The following is a 19,241-nucleotide window of genomic DNA, read 5'->3' on the forward strand; positions in this document are numbered from 1 at the left end:
ACTGTAATCAAACTACATATTAGTCTATGCATCAGTCCTGCTTTGCTCTATATGATTGACATATAATATTTCTACCCTTTCTGTCGTCTTGAAATAGAGCAATAAAATCAGATGTCCCAAATTTTCTGTATGGTTATATACATATGGTAAACAGACCAAAAGAATTAAACATTGCAAAAATATGTATTTGTAATCATATGCATGATAATAAATTTAGAGATAAATTCAGTAGCTTACCAGAGATATATCTCTTTCAATAGTATTAAGCTATGTCACTATATTACTGGATACAAGTGGTTTTGCAATCCTGAAGGCAAATTTGAGATTAATTCAGAAACAGATTTGTATATATACCAGAGGAAGTTAAGATGGAGCTCTTAGGCTGAATGTTTGTGGGAAATCTTTGCAAACTGGCACAATCACTGAAATAAGAGTTGTCATTTGTCACAGCGGAGAAATATTGGGAAAAATATTATTTTGCCAGCACCAGTGACTCATTCTAAGATCACAGTTATTCACCTAAAAACAAACTGCATCGGTTATTAATGTACAGAAGGCATATGGCCATGAAAAGAGTTATAGAATCAAGAACATGGGCAAATATCATCCAAGACAAATAAAAAAAAAATTCATGATGACAAAGTGGCAACACCTGAACACAAGATGAGCTCGGGAATGGAATATAACTGCCTAACATTTTTTGTCAAATCACAGGATCTGGCACATGATGAAAGTCAGTGGCACGGCATTTTGCATTTAGATTCTGACATTTGAACATATTGCTAATCGGTTATCACCAATTTTTATTCATATTTCCACATCTTATGAGCCAGGGAGTTGTGACCTCGTTGTCGCGGTGTGTTGTGTGTGAGTGGTCTCAGTCCTACCCAAAGATCGGTACTATGAGATCTTTGTAATCTTTGAAGAGAGTGATAATGAATCATATCTGCTATAGTGTTAGTTTTCTTACAATTCTTTATGGGGATAGTAAGAAAAGTCACAATGCCAACAAGAATTTATCAGTGCCAAGACACTCCTCAAATTCCTCTACTTACCTGTGCATAAAGGTAACTGTTACCTCATTGAGTGCCAGTGTAGCTTTAGAGAAATTGCATTTAGCGTTAAAATGTAGGGCTGTCGCATAGTTTCACCATACCAGTATATTAGAGATCAATATAACATAACACGCAGGAACAAATGCGTTAACAGCCACCACACCCAGCAGCATCATATTGCTGTATCTTGATTGAGCTTCAGATTCTGATTATTAACAGAAATTTACTTTAAAAAAATGATTGCACAAAAATATATTTCTCATGCCACCAACGATACTGCATCACAACTTTCACATAATAATTTCATCGCATTTGACTAGCACCCAACATCCAACGACGTGTGAAATAATGTGCTTCCACTAAGAAGTCATCTCTTTCAAGACTAATAGAATTCTCGCTTAATATAAGAGATATAAGCATTCTGACTTAATTATGAAATTGTTATGCATACTTGGTTTTCTAGATTCTGATTATGGGAGAATTCTATAAGCTATTTAGAGATTAGCACACTGACTCTGGTATGTAGGACACATATTCTTAAGCTGGAAATTGGACGTGTTAGGAAACAATAAATTTCAGAACACTTTTGTCATTTTGATAGGGATATATTTGTTGTGTGTTAAAGATTTTATTACTCATCAGCGTATCATACATTTGGAGTTCAATCATTCCGTATTTTACCTTAAGAACAATAATGGCAATTAAACTAACAATGAAAGTGTAAATATAAGGACAGTTTTGCATATCTTACCATCATAATTCTTATAAATATTTTGAGTACATGCACAATGCTTTGAAAACAACTGACATTCTTGATGAAAAACAAATAATACAAGCCAATCCGTAGTGCTTGCTGGTATTTTTGTCATTGTATAATTTCAACTCCATACCCCTGCTAGCTAATCCAGAGTCAGGATTCTGAACCAGTTGGGAGCTACCAACACCTATTTAGAAGTAATGGCTTTGAAAAGAATTTACTTTCCTGTGTATTTGTCATTTTATTTATTTATTTATTCTTTTTTTTGCTGGTTACTTTTTCCATGCAGTAAGGAATTCATAGAGGTCAATAAATATTTCTTTTAATCAATCACCTTCAAACTTTCATGGTGTCAGCACAGAGCTGTTGTGGCTCATGATTGGCTCAGACTTCCAACAGTTGATTGGCTAATTGGGGCATGGAGACACAAGGGTATACTGTGGCAATATATACTGGTGGTAGATCTAGCACCTGGGAGACACGACACTATTTTAATCATACTGCCAACTCACTGTGTGACCCAAGTCACTGAACTGTTGAGAAGCTCGGGGCAGCTTTTGAGGGCGTCAGACTACTGACTGTTGATAAGCCAGCTGAGGCATTGGGACTAAAACAGTAAATAGGGACAAAATATACCAGCAAGCAGAAATGAGGCCATTCTAATCGTACCACCAAGTCATCAAGCCATGGAAACCAGTCTTGCCATAATTGAAATTTTAACTATTGTGAAAAAATAAATCCATATAAATAAAAAATATTTATATCAAGGTTAGACTGTACCTCCATACTAAAACATCAAATAGACAACAGTCACCCTGCCTAAGGCAAGTCATGAATAATTTATCCAGTATGAAGAGGCCGTGGTGACTCATTGGTTACGTTTTAGGCTGCTAGTCAGAGAATGCAGGGCCAATAGAAGAGGTCAACCCATCAGTCTAGGTCCCTACAGTGGCATTGCATCAAGTTGTAGCAGGGGTTTGTAGAGGGTGAAGTCAGCAGTCTGCCTCTATTCATCAGGTAGAAAATATTTATATTTTCTTAGACCTTGGTTTGGTCTTAGGACATCTTCAAATGCCATTTTCTGAGCAGTTGACCCGTATGCTGTGCTACACCCATATCCAGATATTTCTAATCGAGTGCGATACACTCATGTATAGCCCCATCTTCCCAAAGTAGGTCGAATTGTAGGTCAAGGCAACACATCTCATCTCTTTGCATCAGTCACAAAGACGAATGGATGTATTGAGCAGTAACAAGAATTCTACCTCCAACCAGTCCTCCTACAGGCAACATAGGGACCAGAGGTTGGGTCTTAATGGAGGCCTCTTGGCCCTTAATTACATAACAACAAACAAACTGGCCTGAAAAAAAAAAATATATATATATATATATATATATATATATATATATATATATATATATATATATATATATATATATATATATATATATATATATATATATATACAGCAAACCTCACTTTAAAAACAGGTTTTTCCTGAGAAATGGTCTGTTGAGCAAAATTTTGTTGTGACAGTCCATTACAACATTGTTTGAATGGTGCTTGGCTCCTGACCCTGATTTTTCACCTGTGTTCCTCTATTAACCCCTTTACTTGTTCAATCTGAGAGATATAAGAGACTCTCCTTCACCCTGCCTTACCTTATATGGTCAGGGAAAGTAAGGAAACACTAAAAACTAAGAAAAATTAAAAAAGAAAAATGAAAAGAAAAAAAAAGCATATCAATGACATGCACAATTCACATGGCTTTGTTAACAGCCAGCATCTGAATATCAGCCTTGTCTGGTCTGGTCTCTGTGGAATGGCCCAAGATGCAAAGAAAGACTCCAAGAACATCTGGCTTGACAAGAGTGTCAGACTCATGTCTTGTAAGCCTGAGATCAATTCCCTGGCAAATCATTGTGAAAATGATTAACGTATTTTGAAAAGCAGAAAGTCCACTGCTATGTCTACACAATGAGTATACTTCATTGTTAACACAAAACTATACCTACCCTATATTCATTACACAGTAAAAGTCCTTTAATCTGGAATGCAGTGGGTCACAGACCTTATGGATCAGCAGATTTTCTAGATTACCATTCCCAGGCGCTTACCTTCCTCAGTCTGGCAATCGCTGATATTCAGTACCTGGCCCAGACTTTTACCACACTTTGTATAGCACATTTAAGCATCACTAAAAGTAATTTGAAGACTTGCATTGCACGTTAAACATAGGAAGCTCCATCACCGGTGGTCACGAAGTGTCCGCCATTTCCTTTTTTGATTCAAGGGGCTTAAACATATTGGATGCAAAATATTTACAAATGAATGGTTCTTTCTATAAAAATTGGTAATAAAAATATGAAACGGAGCTGAAATGAACACAGACGCAATGCTCTGCTAAAGTGTACTCCGCCAACTAAACCTGTACCTTTGCCATCATCATCACCATCAAACCTATATTATGTACCCAGGGTGGATAGTCAAAATGGCCTCTGTTGGCAGCAAATTAAATACTATCAAGAAAGAAAATAGTAGCGATTAATACAAACAAAATGAAAAAAAAATCAGAAAGGAAATAGTCAAAACACTACAATTTATAAATATCATTGAGACTTTTATTAAAGCTTATGGTGCTCACCATGCTATGGAAAATAAAAAATTGCCTGTCAAACACTGTACATTGTGGAGACTATCCCTTTTTGTGACAATAGATCTATGAGATGTGATCACAGCACTGCTAGCAGTTAGAGAAGTGTTTAGTAGAAGAGGCTGGGATGCTCCACTTGTACTAGTAAAAGGGCAATTAATTATATGCCCTAGTCTCACAGTGCTTCATCATAATTCTAAGTTATTTAGTGTAGTAAACAGAGATCATTGTTGTCCACTCCTAGTAGTGAGGTATTCCGGGCAGTGTAGTTGCTGATATCTGCCATATTTGCTGCAAAAAGTTACTCTTAAAGTTTATTAAGTGTACATGATAGGTTACTTACACATGTTAGTTAGTCCTTACCAATAGACAGTTATCCTCATCCTCCTTTAGTTTGGTTTGCCATGTATGATAAATCAGGAGAGGGACTCACAAAACAGGAGGGCGCACTCTTGCAGTCGAACAAACTCTCAAGCTTTTCTATGAAAGAAATGCAATAGTTAGATAATATGTATATAATATTATATTAGCTTGTCAAATATATGGCAACAGATAGGTCGATCCTCCGGTGAATTACAACACGTGCTTGGCACAAATCACATCAAGCAACGTAAAAGGGAAATGAAATTAAGATGCAACTGCCTCTGATCAGTCTCGACATTTACACACAGAAGTAATGTAAATTCATTGAATAACCATGGTAAAATATAACGTGTAGTGTGTAAGACATTTATTTGTTAGGATGTATTTTCAAGGGTCATCACTGCCTGCCTATATTGTATTTCAGTCTTTTCCATCCACTTTCTTTTATAGGCCAGTTACATAGAAATCATATATGTAGTTAATGAACACTAATGCACGGATATGTTCCTTAAACAGACAAATTACCGCTTAGTAAAGAAAATCCACCAATGACAATGATGTGTGCACTGCTGCACTACTATAATACATTAATCCAGCTTCATTCATGTTTGGCAACAAGTTTTTGTTTCAGGAAAAGGTAGGTAAGCCTGTATCACATTGTTTTGCTGTATTTACCATGCATGTCGTCTCATGTTCTATATCGTAAGAGGTTACTACAGTAGTGTGGCATCCATCGCCAGGTTTACATTAATGCGAAACACCAATTCAGTGCGAACACAAATCATCCGTCTCCACAGCGTAATAAATATTAATGCAATAATGTTTTTACGAGGTTTGGATGAATAATCAGTGTTGCACTTGATAAACAAATTTGTTGGCATTTTCGTGGACTCGAGCGACACTACTTATTTTTCCTTGAACCACTGAGCGGAGAACGTGTTAAATTCTTTTCAATTCTCTAGTTTTTTCCTTGTTAGCTGGGAACTAACAAAATTCGTACGTAATTAAACGCCAGGGTAAAGTGTCCTGTATAATCATTAAAATAATTTTCTCGAAGTAATGCCACCGCTTAATTAAACTGGCCTAGTTTTTAAAGATGCGAAAATCTTCATTTGTGCAGTACCGTTAAAACGTTGTCACGGCCCACAAGTAACAACACACAATTCACAAGATAGTTATGCACTCAGGAGCGGCCACGTGCGTTCCACAGTGAGGGTGTGTGTGTGTGTGCGTGTGTGTGTGTGTGTGTGTGTGTGTGTGTGTGTGCAGCGCCGCGGACACCCTCTCACTGCGCTGGTCTGGCACTGAATGATGGGAGTTGAGCTCGTGTTTTGACGCAGCCGACTGACCCCAGTTACCCCCTGTCTTTCCTACCCCTGCCCTCTCTCTCTCTCTCTCTCTCTCTCTCTCTCTCTCTCTCTCTCTCTCTCACACACACACACACACACACACACACACACACGACGGCGTCGAATTACTTTCGAGTACGTAATATGTCAGAAATTGAGAGAGGACCCGTGGGCAAGAGCACTGCACTCTAATGCCTCTTCTTGGGAAAGCTCAAAAGACCGCAGGTCTCGGAACACTCTCCCTGTGGCTGTCCGAGCTGACTCGGAAGAACTCGATCCGAGACGGCCGGCGAAGTGCAGGGAAATGTAAGCGTTTCGCAGGTTAAAGACGTTATTTTTTATACATTTCCGTGTTACTGGGTCAATTTCCGTGTTATTGGGTCATTTTATATATAAAAAAAAAACGCGTGTAAAATGATGCTTTCTAATCTATGAACATGTGAATCCACCTCGTGTTTGCTTGACATTGAGAAATCATGTTTGTTTGAGACACGATCTTATGTAAATAATATTACATGAAATTCTTTTACTCAGGTGTTTGTTCAACTTTGAATTTCTAAACAAATAATTTAAAGGGCTCATCATCTTGTTGAGCAACAGTGTTATGCAACCACTATTTGTACGCCACTGAGTCATGGTCCGCTGCTCTGTTATTGTGTGCAGTAAAGCGCATGCGAGTCTTTTTACCACTAGTTCAAGGAATGAGACGTTGCAGTTAAGCCTAATTCACCATCACCACGAAATCGCAAAAAAAAAAGAAAAAAAAAACATCTTCCCGCTGCTGTCTTCAGGGAGTCGCTTCATCAGCCAGCCGCGTTCTATATTATTCAGCCTGGCGACTCTTGTGTCCTCAGTTGATTGCATTTCCCCGAACTGTCGAGTGACGGTTCTTTGATACTCTTCAAGAGAATGCTTTGGAAGATGAACTGTTTAATTTAATTATTCACGGAAATCTCCTCCCTCCCCCCCCCTTATACGATGTAGTTCCTTACCATAGTTATTTTTTCTATTTGATCTTCTTATAATGTAAATAAATAGTGGATGATGGGGTTTTCCAAGAGACATAATTCCACATATGGACCTCGAGCGATGAGATGTTTTTCCTATTATTTAAAAAAAAAACTAACTGTAGTTGTGTGTGTGTGTGTGTGTGTGTGTGTGTATTTAGTTAATTTTTCCTCTCTCTCTCTCTCTCTCTCTCTCTCTCTCTCTCTCTCTCTCTCTCTCTCTCTCTCTCTCTCTCTCTCTCTCTCTCTCTCCTTGCTTTCTTTGTTTCTCGGAAGTCACAGAATAGGTGCTGCGAAAGATTACTCTGTTCCGTACCTGAGGGTGGCAGGGGATAGGGAGGGGCACATTTTTTTTTCCTTCCCCCTTTTGTTTACCCCGTTGTGCATCGTCTGCGTAGTTCGCCTGCCCCTTGCCTTCGAAATCCTCCCTCGGTCTTTTCCTACTCGTCAGTGTGTGTGTCGAAGGGATAGTCGTTTCGAACCGTCACTTTCTCGGAAGTAGTGTCTCTTTCCTTAAGGGTCACGTACCGTTTGGAATATGATAGTGCTCCATTGACTTCCATCCTCCTTCGCTCCCCTCTCCGCCCTTCGGTCTATGAAAACAGGCTTCAAAGGGGAGAAAGCTTTGGCTGAGGCTGAAGGTGTTATTGCAGTCTTGTTATCCAGTGAGTGGCCCGTCCTTGAAATGAATTACCACTATATAGTAACACCATGATATGCCCTCGTGAAAATCCTGCCAGGTTCATCCTTGGTCCGTGCGTCAGTCTGTACCTTCCCGATTTGATTTACATATGCATTCTATTCTATCAGTTTGCTGGTTGCTCCGAAAGTGGCCAAGCTTCATCACTCATAAGAGGCAAGGTCACAAGGAAAATCATTGGTTACTAGATATTTTTGCAAGAATTATCAGCTTTGGCGAATGTTTTGTATGTTAACTTATTTTACGATCTCTTCTCTTATTCATTCCTCAAGTCTTCCCACACCGTAAACAATTTATCAGTCATGATATTTTATTTTGTCAGGATTTCATTCTTAAGTATTAAGTCCTAGCATCAATGATCCATCCTCAGAGAATTTTTTTTTTTTTATTAAATTCCTATCGAAGAAATGTTGAAAGAGAGGAGCAAATATTATGTTTACCTATCCGTGTATCAAGGAAATAAGTAAATAGTCAATGAATCGTTGTGTTGCACGGCTTGCTGAGGATGGGAGGTGAAAGTCGTGGCGCCAAGGACCCTCCCTCCGGCGAAGTACTTGTGGGAAGAGATGTGCCGATTTCTAAGAAGTGGCGGGTAAAGTGTCTCTACCATTCATCTCCGCCCCTTTGTCTTGATTTTCTCGCGCCTCTCACCTCGGGGGTTCAGTTGAAGCTGCAGCTGACTGAAGAGTCGAGGAGGAGCGATGCGGAAAATAAGAACGAAGGGGAGGAGGAGATGGACATAAGGAAAATCTCTCTCTCTCTCTCTCTCTCTCTCTCTCTCTCTCTCTCTCTCTCTCTCTCTCTCTCTCTCTCTCTCTCTCTCTCTTATATCTATATATATATATATATATATATATATATATATATATATATATATATATATATATATATATATATATATATATATATACACACACACACACACATACACACACATTAAACTGTGAAGGGTACAGTATTGGGTTTTATTTGTAGAAGTTAAAAGTTGGTAACAGGAGCCAGACGAAGTCTTATTGGGATTTAGGGCACTGTAGCAAGATGACTGTCACTGCCTGTCTCCCTTACTACTCCACTTATCTGTTTTACTATTCCTCTCCGCGACCCAGCAACTGCGTCTTAAGTTTCAGTTCATCCCTCTGCTTACTGTAACTCCCATGCAGGCTCGCCATTACCACGTATTTCATTCTTCCTTCCGTCTAAAGCCTTTCTTATGGGATAAGGAAGATGACTACCAAGGCGTGACTTCTTGGAAAATTTCGTGGGTCGTGTATAATGAAAAATTGGAGATGATAACGTCAGCGGCAGCAACAAAAAAGTCGGGATAAACAAACTGCCATTGAATAGTCTTTCGAAGAAACGCGCGCACGCCCGCGCGTGTGTGTGTGTGTGTGTGTGTGTGTGTGTGTGTTCTCAGAAAAATGGGTCGCGGGGCGCCCATGATGCTCTTGAGCCCCAGGAAACACGTTTCTTTTCAAGGTTTTCAAAATTGAGGATACAGATGTGCAGTGAGCCACGCTAAGCAATGTAACTCTCTCTCTCTCTCTCTCTCTCTCTCTCTATATATATATATATATATATATATATATATATATATATATATATATATATATATATATATATATATATATATATATATATATATATTCTCATTCCAGAACAATATGATTTTGTTTTAGTTTTTAATCACATCCATGACCAATGCTTTTGTAATTGAGAAAATCGTTCAACCATCGAATACGTTAAACTTGTAGATCAGATCGGCCTCACCACGGGTTTGATGAAGCCTCCCTGCCTTACCAGCCATGCACCCGGTAGTTTATTTCTGAATGCAAGCAGACAAGCGGCGTGAAAGGTTGTGCCATGATGACATTTTGTTGTACTGGGAGAAAGTGAGTTCTGAATTGTTGATTTGGATTTTTTTCCGGGTCGTAAAAAGTAGCTTGTAAAGTGTACTAGTTTTCCTTAAGACTGGACTCCCAATAACTTACTCAATTCATTATTCTCGCAATTCTTGGATGCCTACTAAGAACATTAACACGGCCCTACAATTTAATATGTTTGAAAGTCGAGGACCTCCTAGCATTACGCACAAGTCTTCCTCTCAGTGTTGCCAAAGGCGGGAGAGCCTTCCAGCTGGTTATTTTTATATCCTTTCTTATCGCGTTTTCTCTCTTTTCCTAGTTTATATATATATATATATATATATATATATATATATATATATATAAATATATATATATATATATATATATATATATATATATATATAATACACACACACACACACACACGATCATGGGCGTTAATGGCCCCCGTGCGTCATCATTCAAGCATCCTCTGCTCAGTATTAATATTTTCAGGCCATTCTAGATCTCGGGCATTCCACGTAGCGGTCACAGTCAGCGTTTTGTCGGATTGGTAACACGAGTAATCCAGAACCGGTCATAAATGAACGAGAAATAATGTATCCTATCCATGCATAATCAGACAGGCTCGCGTATTCGATAATTTAGGATCTCATCAGTTAACATATATCATATCTCACTAGTACATTTCACAGAAGACGCTCTTATTCACTAATCCAATACAAGAGGATTGTCTTCCATTGCTAGCAGATGTTAAATGACTGTCTTGATAAGCCCAGGATGTGATTGTTGTATAACTGGCAGCGGGGTGGGGCTGAGGTTGGCTTCGTGGAAGTCGAAATTAAACAAAAAGATGATCATAATGTTTGGTCTTTCGGTCCAAGTAATCTAATGTTTCCTTTGGGGGTTGTTGCTTTGTTGACAAACTTGAGGTTGAATCATTCATTAGTTCAGGGAGGATTAGGACGTAACCCTCTTAGCTTTTTATTTTTATTTTTAGACCGCCGGCTAATAATGCCTTTCTTTAGTCACCAATTGAAGATTGTCGCGAGGGTGGTCGTTCCGTTGTGTTGTCGTTAAGATGACAATTGAAGAGTTCCTGTGTTGCCGAGACTGTGATGCCCGGCCCTGCTAACAAGTTCCCAGTACTCGTTAGGGCTTGAGTGTGGTGCGGGCCGGAGAAATGTGTGTGATGATGATGATGATGATGATGATGGTGTGTGTGTGTGTGTGTGTGTGTGTGTGTGTGTGTGTGGAGAGAGAGAGAGAGAGAGAGAGAGAGAGAGAGAGAGAGAGAGAGAGAGAGAGAGAGAGAGAGAATTTTCATATTCAGATTGGTAGCAGTTACAGATATTAGACAAATTAGGTCAGGCCGGAAGCTGCCCCAACAGGATGGGTGCCGCTCACGCACACGCGGCCACACGCACATGGACGGTTAAATTAGTATGGTGACGGTCCATCACGCATTGAAGTCGAGCCGCAAGAATCCGGGTCACTTGGTCCATGTGCTGCCGTGCCATTGTTTCTTCCGAGATGGTCAATTTCGTTACTCTTCTCTCTGATGCAGGACATGTTTATTTTTCTCAGCTGGACGACCAATGGCTGCCTCAAACTGAATCTGCGGTTTACGGCTTGCTAGACTGTTCCGTTGATTATATTCCTCGAATTCTGTTTTGTCTTTTTTTTTTTTTTTTTTTTTTTGGGGGGGGGGGTCCATATGTGAATGAACTTTTCCATATAAACACGCCTTGTTCATGCATGCTTACACACAGTGAAAAGTGCGTGCGTGCCCCACAGGAAACGACCCACGATTTCACTCCATTCTCACGCTATCACGAATACACAAATGCCTTTCACAGCTATCACGAACAGACATTGTGATTCAGGTGAAAGTTTATAAGCATAGCATCGCATGTACATTCTATTGGTATTTCATGAACCCTTTGTGGGAGTAGAAAGAACCACCTGCTTCCGCCAGGTGACAACTTTGGGGCTGGTCGGGTCCCATCTGCTTTCTCAGAACAACGAAATGTTTTGTGTTAGTAACTTAAAAAAGTAGCAAAGTGTTTTAGTAGCTTATATAGCTGCGTCGTATTCATACCACTTGAAACTTACTGGTACACAATGTATCACACAAAGGCCGTTTAACAGAACTTTGTTAAAAGACTAAAGCTCATGCCGCCATCATATTTCGCGCCATCACTTGGAGCTCCCGCCTCTACTCGGCCTCTTCTAGGAACTATGACGCTCCCGAATCCTGAATGGCGTGACTGCCCAACCAAAAGATTTGGTGTTGCCACCTGATGTTGAATCGAAGTTGCGCACCTGAATTTCCTTTGCACCTCTTATTTGACCTGCTTCGTACCATTGTATACTATTATTTCGAAACGGTGTAGTTATTACGAGTACTTTGTAAAGTTTACAAAAGTTGTAAGAATGTAGAGTCGCGTTGTTCATTGTAGTTTTCAGGGTCATGTTTGTCCCGAAGACGTAAAGTATTATAATCTCCGAGTTTTTGTTGATCGCTCTCTTTCACGAGTTCAAAATAGTATGGGATTATTTTCGAAAGTGTATTTACAGGTTCAACGGTAATAAACCAACCAGTATAACAAAGGGGCAATAACTTGTGGCCTTGGTGGTGTGTGCTTAGGAAGGATTTCCTACTACATCGTAGCTGGCCAGTTAATATGTGGTGTTATTTACTTTGTGTTCTGTGTTACTGTTTCACACGTGTGGACAGGTGTCTTTCCCGGTTTTGTGTGAGGTTCCAAGTGAACCATTGTCGGCGTTTTCCTGGATCTCGCACTCCGGGTGACAAAAGACTCCCGCCCGCCGGCTAGCTCGGCGCAGGTCAGCTGATACTCGTCCATTACTTTTAGCGTGCATTTAAAATCGGAGTTCTGCACTTGAAAGTAGCAAAGTCAGAAATGCGCAGGGTGGATTAGAGCATGGTGTATAATTTTGCGTATAGCATGGAGAAGTACAAAATGTAAAATACTAATTATAGGCAAGACTTTGACCAAGGTTCAGGCATTTAGATTGAGAAAGTAAGCAAGCACATATAATGGCGATTTATTTGGTAATATAAAACAAAGTTAATAGACAATCTTTAGGATGCCTAAAGAAAATTTATTAGAAAGATAGACGTAAAGGAAGACATAAGTTATAACAAGCCATCTAGTGGTTAACATGCTTAGCTACGAATCCGCAGGCTCGGGTTCGATCCCAGCAGGGGCAGTCGGCGCGCAGTTGTTTTGGGATTGTCGATAAATAGGTACCTACTTGGGGAAGCTGGGTAAGGTAAACTGGTAATCCGGATGTCACAAAAACCCAGCACTCCGTGGCGATGGTTTCTCTCCCAGCGCAGGTTCAGCGGCTCAAGGCTTCAAGGCCCGTGAGACAGATGAGCACCGAGGTCACGCGCACCTCGGCACTCAGCTCATGCTTACCTTTGCCTTTATAACTGCTTAGGAATAATGAATTAGATGTTACATACTTAAGATATGGAGCCATATGGAGCGGTTGCATACATGATGGACTATGGAGTATGTTTATCAGTTGTAGCTGCTCAAAGATTTACCAAAACAACCATTGCTAGTGTTACTGGAATTAAGATGTGTGCTTCAACCGATGGAAGAGTATCTGTAAAATATAGGAACAGAATTAAGCATGCCACTCTGCTTGTGAAATTTAAGATAAGAATGAGGTGTACCATAGGATAATAGAAATATATGTAAAACAGTACAGGTAACAAAATAAGCTGCTGTTTCATTCGTTCTCTTACTTATATGAAGACTGCAAACTGATCAGTGATATTATTAATGTGTTTAACTTTATTACCTCAACAGGTCTAGCTCTGTGGATCATTCTGGCCATCGCTGTCATGAGCATCATCTTGTCCTTGATTGTTTTCATCCTCTTCACTTATGGACGAGAGTAAGTGGCTGTAATTGTTTCATTAGTCTACTGTTTGATGATTCATACTAGTGTTATTAATATCACTTCCTGATAACTGTAACTAAAGCAGATGAGTGGATGTTGGAACTCTTTCTGCAGTTTTTATAACACCATTTACATCATAATTTTGATTATTGAAAGTAGATTGAGTGCCAAGATACAGTTTGTGAAACCACAACTATGTAAAAATATTAACACTAAATTGCAAGTGTGTTAAATCCTTACTAGTGAAATTAAAAGAAATTTAGTCTGTAAATATTATAAGGTGAAAGATATAAATTAAGTTAGTACATTTAAAATTGGACATAAACACATCAGGCCCACATCTGTGTGAGTTAACACCATTTTCCCCCTAACAGGCAAATCAAGACATTCTTTGACAACTTGCGCCGCAATCTGTCTCTGCCAAATGGACTGGTAAGATTCTAATATTGATTCTAGCTTATGTAATAGTATGTGATATACGTAACTCATAATATTTGGGTTAAGGAAACAACTTTGCGTACACATCGTCACTTTGGCCTTTAATTACTTTGAAGATTCTAGTGTTGTTAATGGAAACAAAGTACGTACGTACTGGCAAAAATTTTAAAGATGCAAGGCCCATAAACTTGTATATACTTTCAGGATCCTCAACTGCAGTCTCCCTCATGCAAAAACACAGGGCTTAAGCCAGAAAGGGAAAAGTTCTCTCCAAGCACACTATCGTTGAAACCTTCAGAGGAGCAAGACGTAAGTGTCATAATGGCCTTATTATATCTTCTTCTTATTTTTTCTTCAGTAACTTGACATAATTGTTCCCACAGATGTGGATAAGTAGTTTCGCCAAATGCAGTTATGATCATTTATATTCTTATTGACTTCCTTTGCTTCCATTCCACACCTAATCATTCAGTTTAGGCTTTCATTTTGTCTTAGTTTATCTTCTTGTGCCACACTGAAGTAACCTCATCTCTGTTGTCATCAGCAGAGTACATATAGATGCAAATTCATCACTCCCCTTTTGCAAGACCATACAGTATTTATTTATGGTTTCTATTTATTAAGTATATAAACAGCATCGTTTTTTTTTTTAATAGTTTCAATTTGATTTAGTTTATGCATTAATAATTATGAAACTATATAATGTGGCATGCAGTCTAGTAGTTGTGTATAACTAAATCAACAGCCTGTATTATTATTAGTGATTCATGAAAACATGTGTGCTTACTAGAATACTGCAGTTGATAATATGCCTTTTGAAAAAAAAAATCTTCACTTTTGTAACCGACTCAAAAATATTCTCTCCTGTTCCCACTTGAAGACTTTCCGTGTAAGTCCTTTAAGTCTTTAAATTCCAACTTTAGCATGATTTACCACCCATCCATCACCTAGAGTAGTAGTACAGCTTGCCAGCCAATCGCAATATAAGCTTAAAGGCATTATAGCTAATCACTAGACAGCCATGAGATTTCATATGCTTTGCTACGAGTGCTACAGCTTGTGCACAGACCCTCTCTCATTACCCCCCACTTGACACACACACACACACACACACATGGAGAATCTGGACAGAGAGGACCTGTGTGTGTGGAATGAGAGAGAAACGAGAGGACATGGAAAGAAGTTGAGGGCGACCACGTGTAGGCGAGATGTGAAAAAGTTTAGCTTCCCAAACAGAAGCATTGAGCTATGGAATAGACTGGAGGAGGAGGTGGTTTGTGCAAGAAACATTTATGATTTTAAGGAAAAGTTGGATAAGAGAGGATATGGAGATGGGACAGCGCGAGCATAGCTCTTTTCCCGTATGTCACAACTAGGTAAACACACACACACACACACACACACACACACACACACACACACACACACACACACACACACACACACACACACTGCATGAAAAAATTTCTTTAAAAATGGTCATTAATTCATTTTAAGTTGCAAATATTAATGACTTGCAGTTGCAAGAGCTGACAAGTGTCAGGTGCGCAAATATTTTGTCTTTCACACAGTAGTCATACAGAAAGAAATCCAAGCAAAATTGAAGCCATTGTTATCATGGAAGGTGACCTGTAATTATTTTGTGAGAAAAGTTAATAGATTACAAAGTTATTTATATAACAGGTTACCAAATGATGCAGAAACAAGGAATAATAGAGGAGATTTTAAGCAACAGATATTTACTGATATTTCCCTCTTGAAAAGAGGTGTCATACAATGTAGGAAAAGAGCAAACCTTCTTCATAGAACTAAGTTTTGAAGGATTGGTTTGAAATGTATGGATGCTTTGGTGAAATCCCTAATATTTTAAAGTCTGCTCTATAAATTGTTTAATAGTATTTTTTTTTTTTTTTTAATGAAAGCAGTTTTTTTCTGATTAATTTATTGAAATCAAAACCTTAAGTATCACTTGAATAAGAATTAAACTTTTACTTATTTCTATTCAAAGTAACTACTATATAATACCCTATCATAGCTAACAAGATAAAAAATATTTCAGCTCATAAAACATGGGAGTGAGCGCCAACACCGCAACTTGTCCGGAGACTCTGGGACGTCTGTGGCTGACCAGGCAGATTCTTCCGGCTGTTCAACTGGTGGGGACTCTGTGTCCTCCTCAGGAAGTGATCGCATCCCACAGTCTTCAGATTCCGGAACAGTACAGGAGGTAAGTCATGTTATTATAAGGCTTTACATGCCACTTTTTATGATCATCATGAGGAATTCATCCATAGGTCAAACTTGAATCTGGCTTTCATTTGTTATGGTTTTGGCTGCTGTTATAGTAAGTAGATATAACTCACCTTTTGCAGCCCAAGGGATGAGCAAACATACCGAGTTGCTATGCACAAGTAATTGCATTTTTTTCACTTTCAAATCATTTCCAGTTTAGTTAGTTCTAAAATTGTCATGCTTTAGGTAGTAATGTGAGTTCAGATATGCATGTGATTACTGTCGTAAGATAAAATGAATGGAAGACTTCATTTATAATAATATTATGAAAACACAAAGTAACTAAAGCCTTTCAAATGTTGAGCACTGATATGCATTTCTGATGTCCTCTTTACCAGATATAGTGTACTAATATCATGATATAAATAAAGAATGTCTGAATTTCCTAGCATCTTTCTTTGGGTGAATAAAAAGGGTGTAGTGCCACTGGTGGCAGTACAGGAGGCTGACATTAGAGATGACTTCCCTCAACTACCTTTGCTTGCACTGCTCATCAAACTGGTCAAATTGTCATTTATATAATACTAACTGTGCCTGTACCAGAAACAGTATTACTCATAATTATAATGGTTTGGTTGCAGGAAGCTGGTTTTCCTTCAGAGGAAAAGAAGTGGGTTGGTGCAGTGAGGTTGAGGACACCTGCACCACCATATGTTTGCCAGGGCCCACCAGAGAAGGTACAGTTGAGTTTGTTTATGCACAAGATAGTTTGCCTGACATGGTTAGTAGTTGATATATATATAGTAAACCCCGCTTAAGTCGGACCCGAATAAGCAGGATATTGGATAAGTCGGACACTTCCAGGATCCTCTTTTTTTTTGTTCTATCCTGAGTGCAGCGGTAGGCATTTTTTGCCCTTTGATTGAGTAATTTTAAGCCACTCAGCTTTTATACTGGCTAAAATACCCCTGGACTGCATTTGAGAGAGCGACTCGCACCGCACGGACCGATCCGTGTGCTCTCAAATGCATGATGCCGCAGCCCGGATTCCAAATCCGGACTGCTCGCTGCAGCTCAGTTTGGAGAGGTGGAGCGCCTCCATGCTGTGATGACGTCATCAGCAAATATGGCGGCCCAAACAAACACATATAAGTGCTTTCATCGCATTTCACCTCTCTGTGCCACCATAACCACTGCAGCTTCCTTTTTATCCTCTGTTGCTAGGAGCTTGTCAGCCAGAACAGCTAGTGATGCATGTTTTAACGTCGTCAGGAAGATCACCGGACGCCATTTTGCTGCCAGAACAGCTAGAGAGCAGTGGACGCTATTTTCCTGCCAGTGAGACACCGTTACCATAGCACCGACTAGGCTTAACTGAGAGGTGCACACAAGCATTTGATAGAGGGGTCCAGTTGGTCTGGGCGCCCGGGGTGGCCCGATTCCCTCTCTCAAATGCACCGCTGATAGCTCTGACATCGTCCGGGTCATTTGAGGAGTTGTCCGAGCCGTTGGAGACGTGAAACGGGCACCAAGCCGGCAGTGCCAGTGCCAAGATTAGTGTTTACACAGCTGACTTAGCAAGTGCGTGGCAGTGTCTCCCTCAGCTTTCGCTCGCTCTGTAGTCTTTATTGTTGCCTTTGTAATTCTACTATGGCTTCTAAGGGCAAGGCTGCAGTGTGTCTTCCATGTCAGTTAGGAAGCTGTTGTCGATGGCAGACAAAATGGCTGTTATACAGGACCATGGGAGAGATGAGCTGTGCCGAGCTCATGGTGCAGTTTGAGTGTGTGTGTGTGTGTGTGTGTGTGTGTGTGTGTGTGTGTACGTGCCATGTATATAGTATCTATTTATGTAATGCATTACACAGACCATTTCAACTGTTAGTGGTAACAGGCGTGCAAAATGTGAAAAAAATATCCCTCGGGTAACTCGGATCCAGTATACCCCACATAAGTTGGACCAATTGGGAGGGAAGGCCAATCCAAGTTATCCAAAAATCTGAGTTACCCGAGATTTTTTTTTCTTCACATTTTGCACGCCTGTTACCACTAACAGTTGAAATGGTCTGTGTAATGCATTACGTAAATAGGTACTAGATACATGGCGTGTGCACACACATACACACGCAGTGTACACACACACACACACATGTACCCCACCATGAGCTCGGCACGGCTCACACCTCTCTCATGGTCCTGTATAACAGCCAATTTTTCTGCCACCGACAGCATCTTCAGCTTCCTAACTGACATGGAAGACACAGCCTTGCCCTTAGAAGACATATTAGAATTACAAAGGTAACAATAAGGGCTATAGAACGAGAAAAAGCCGAGGGAGACACTGCCACGCACTTGCTAAGTCAGCTGTGTAAACACTGATCTTGGCGCCGGCACTGCCAGCTCAGACAACTCCTCAAATGACTCGGACGATGTAAGAGCTATCAGTGGTGCGTTAGAGAGAGGGAATCGGGCCACCCTGGGCACCCAGACCAACTGAACCCCTCTATCAAACGCTTGTGTGCGCCTCTCAGTTAAGCCTCGTCATTGCTATGGTAATGGTGTCCACTGCTCTCTCTCTAGCTGTTCTGGCAGTAAAATGGCATCCGCTGATCTTCTTGATGACGTTTAAACATGCATCACTAGCTGTTATGGCCGACGAGCTCCTTGAAGCAGAGGATGAAAAGGAAGCTGCAGTGGTTATGGTAGCACAGAGAGGTGAAATTCAATGGAAGCACCTATATGTGTTTGTTTGGGTCGCCATATTTGCTGATGACGTCATCACAGCATGGAGGCGCTCCACCTCTCCAAACTGAGCTGCAGCGAGCAGTTCGAATTGGGAATCCGGGCTGCAGCGTCATGCGTTTCAGAGCACATGGATCGGT

At 40.0% G+C, this 19,241-nt stretch overlaps 1 protein-coding gene across 4 annotated transcripts in view; it reads left to right on the forward strand.

Annotated features, from left to right (window-relative positions):
• LOC127007029 (uncharacterized) overlaps positions 1-19,241 on the forward strand; it is a 100,751-nt gene that overhangs the window by 76,096 nt on the left and 5,414 nt on the right. For all 4 annotated transcript variants that reach the window (XM_050877513.1, XM_050877516.1, XM_050877514.1 and 1 more), the window contains 5 exons: positions 13,599-13,686; positions 14,067-14,124; positions 14,335-14,439; positions 16,190-16,357; positions 17,004-17,099. In XM_050877513.1, coding sequence (XP_050733470.1) covers positions 13,599-13,686; positions 14,067-14,124; positions 14,335-14,439; positions 16,190-16,357; positions 17,004-17,099 — 515 coding nt within the window. The remainder of the gene's footprint in view (positions 1-13,598; positions 13,687-14,066; positions 14,125-14,334; positions 14,440-16,189; positions 16,358-17,003; positions 17,100-19,241) is intronic.

This window comes from Eriocheir sinensis, chromosome 34 (assembly GCF_024679095.1).
Source record: "Eriocheir sinensis breed Jianghai 21 chromosome 34, ASM2467909v1, whole genome shotgun sequence".
Classification (NCBI taxonomy): Eukaryota; Metazoa; Arthropoda; class Malacostraca; order Decapoda; family Varunidae; genus Eriocheir; species Eriocheir sinensis.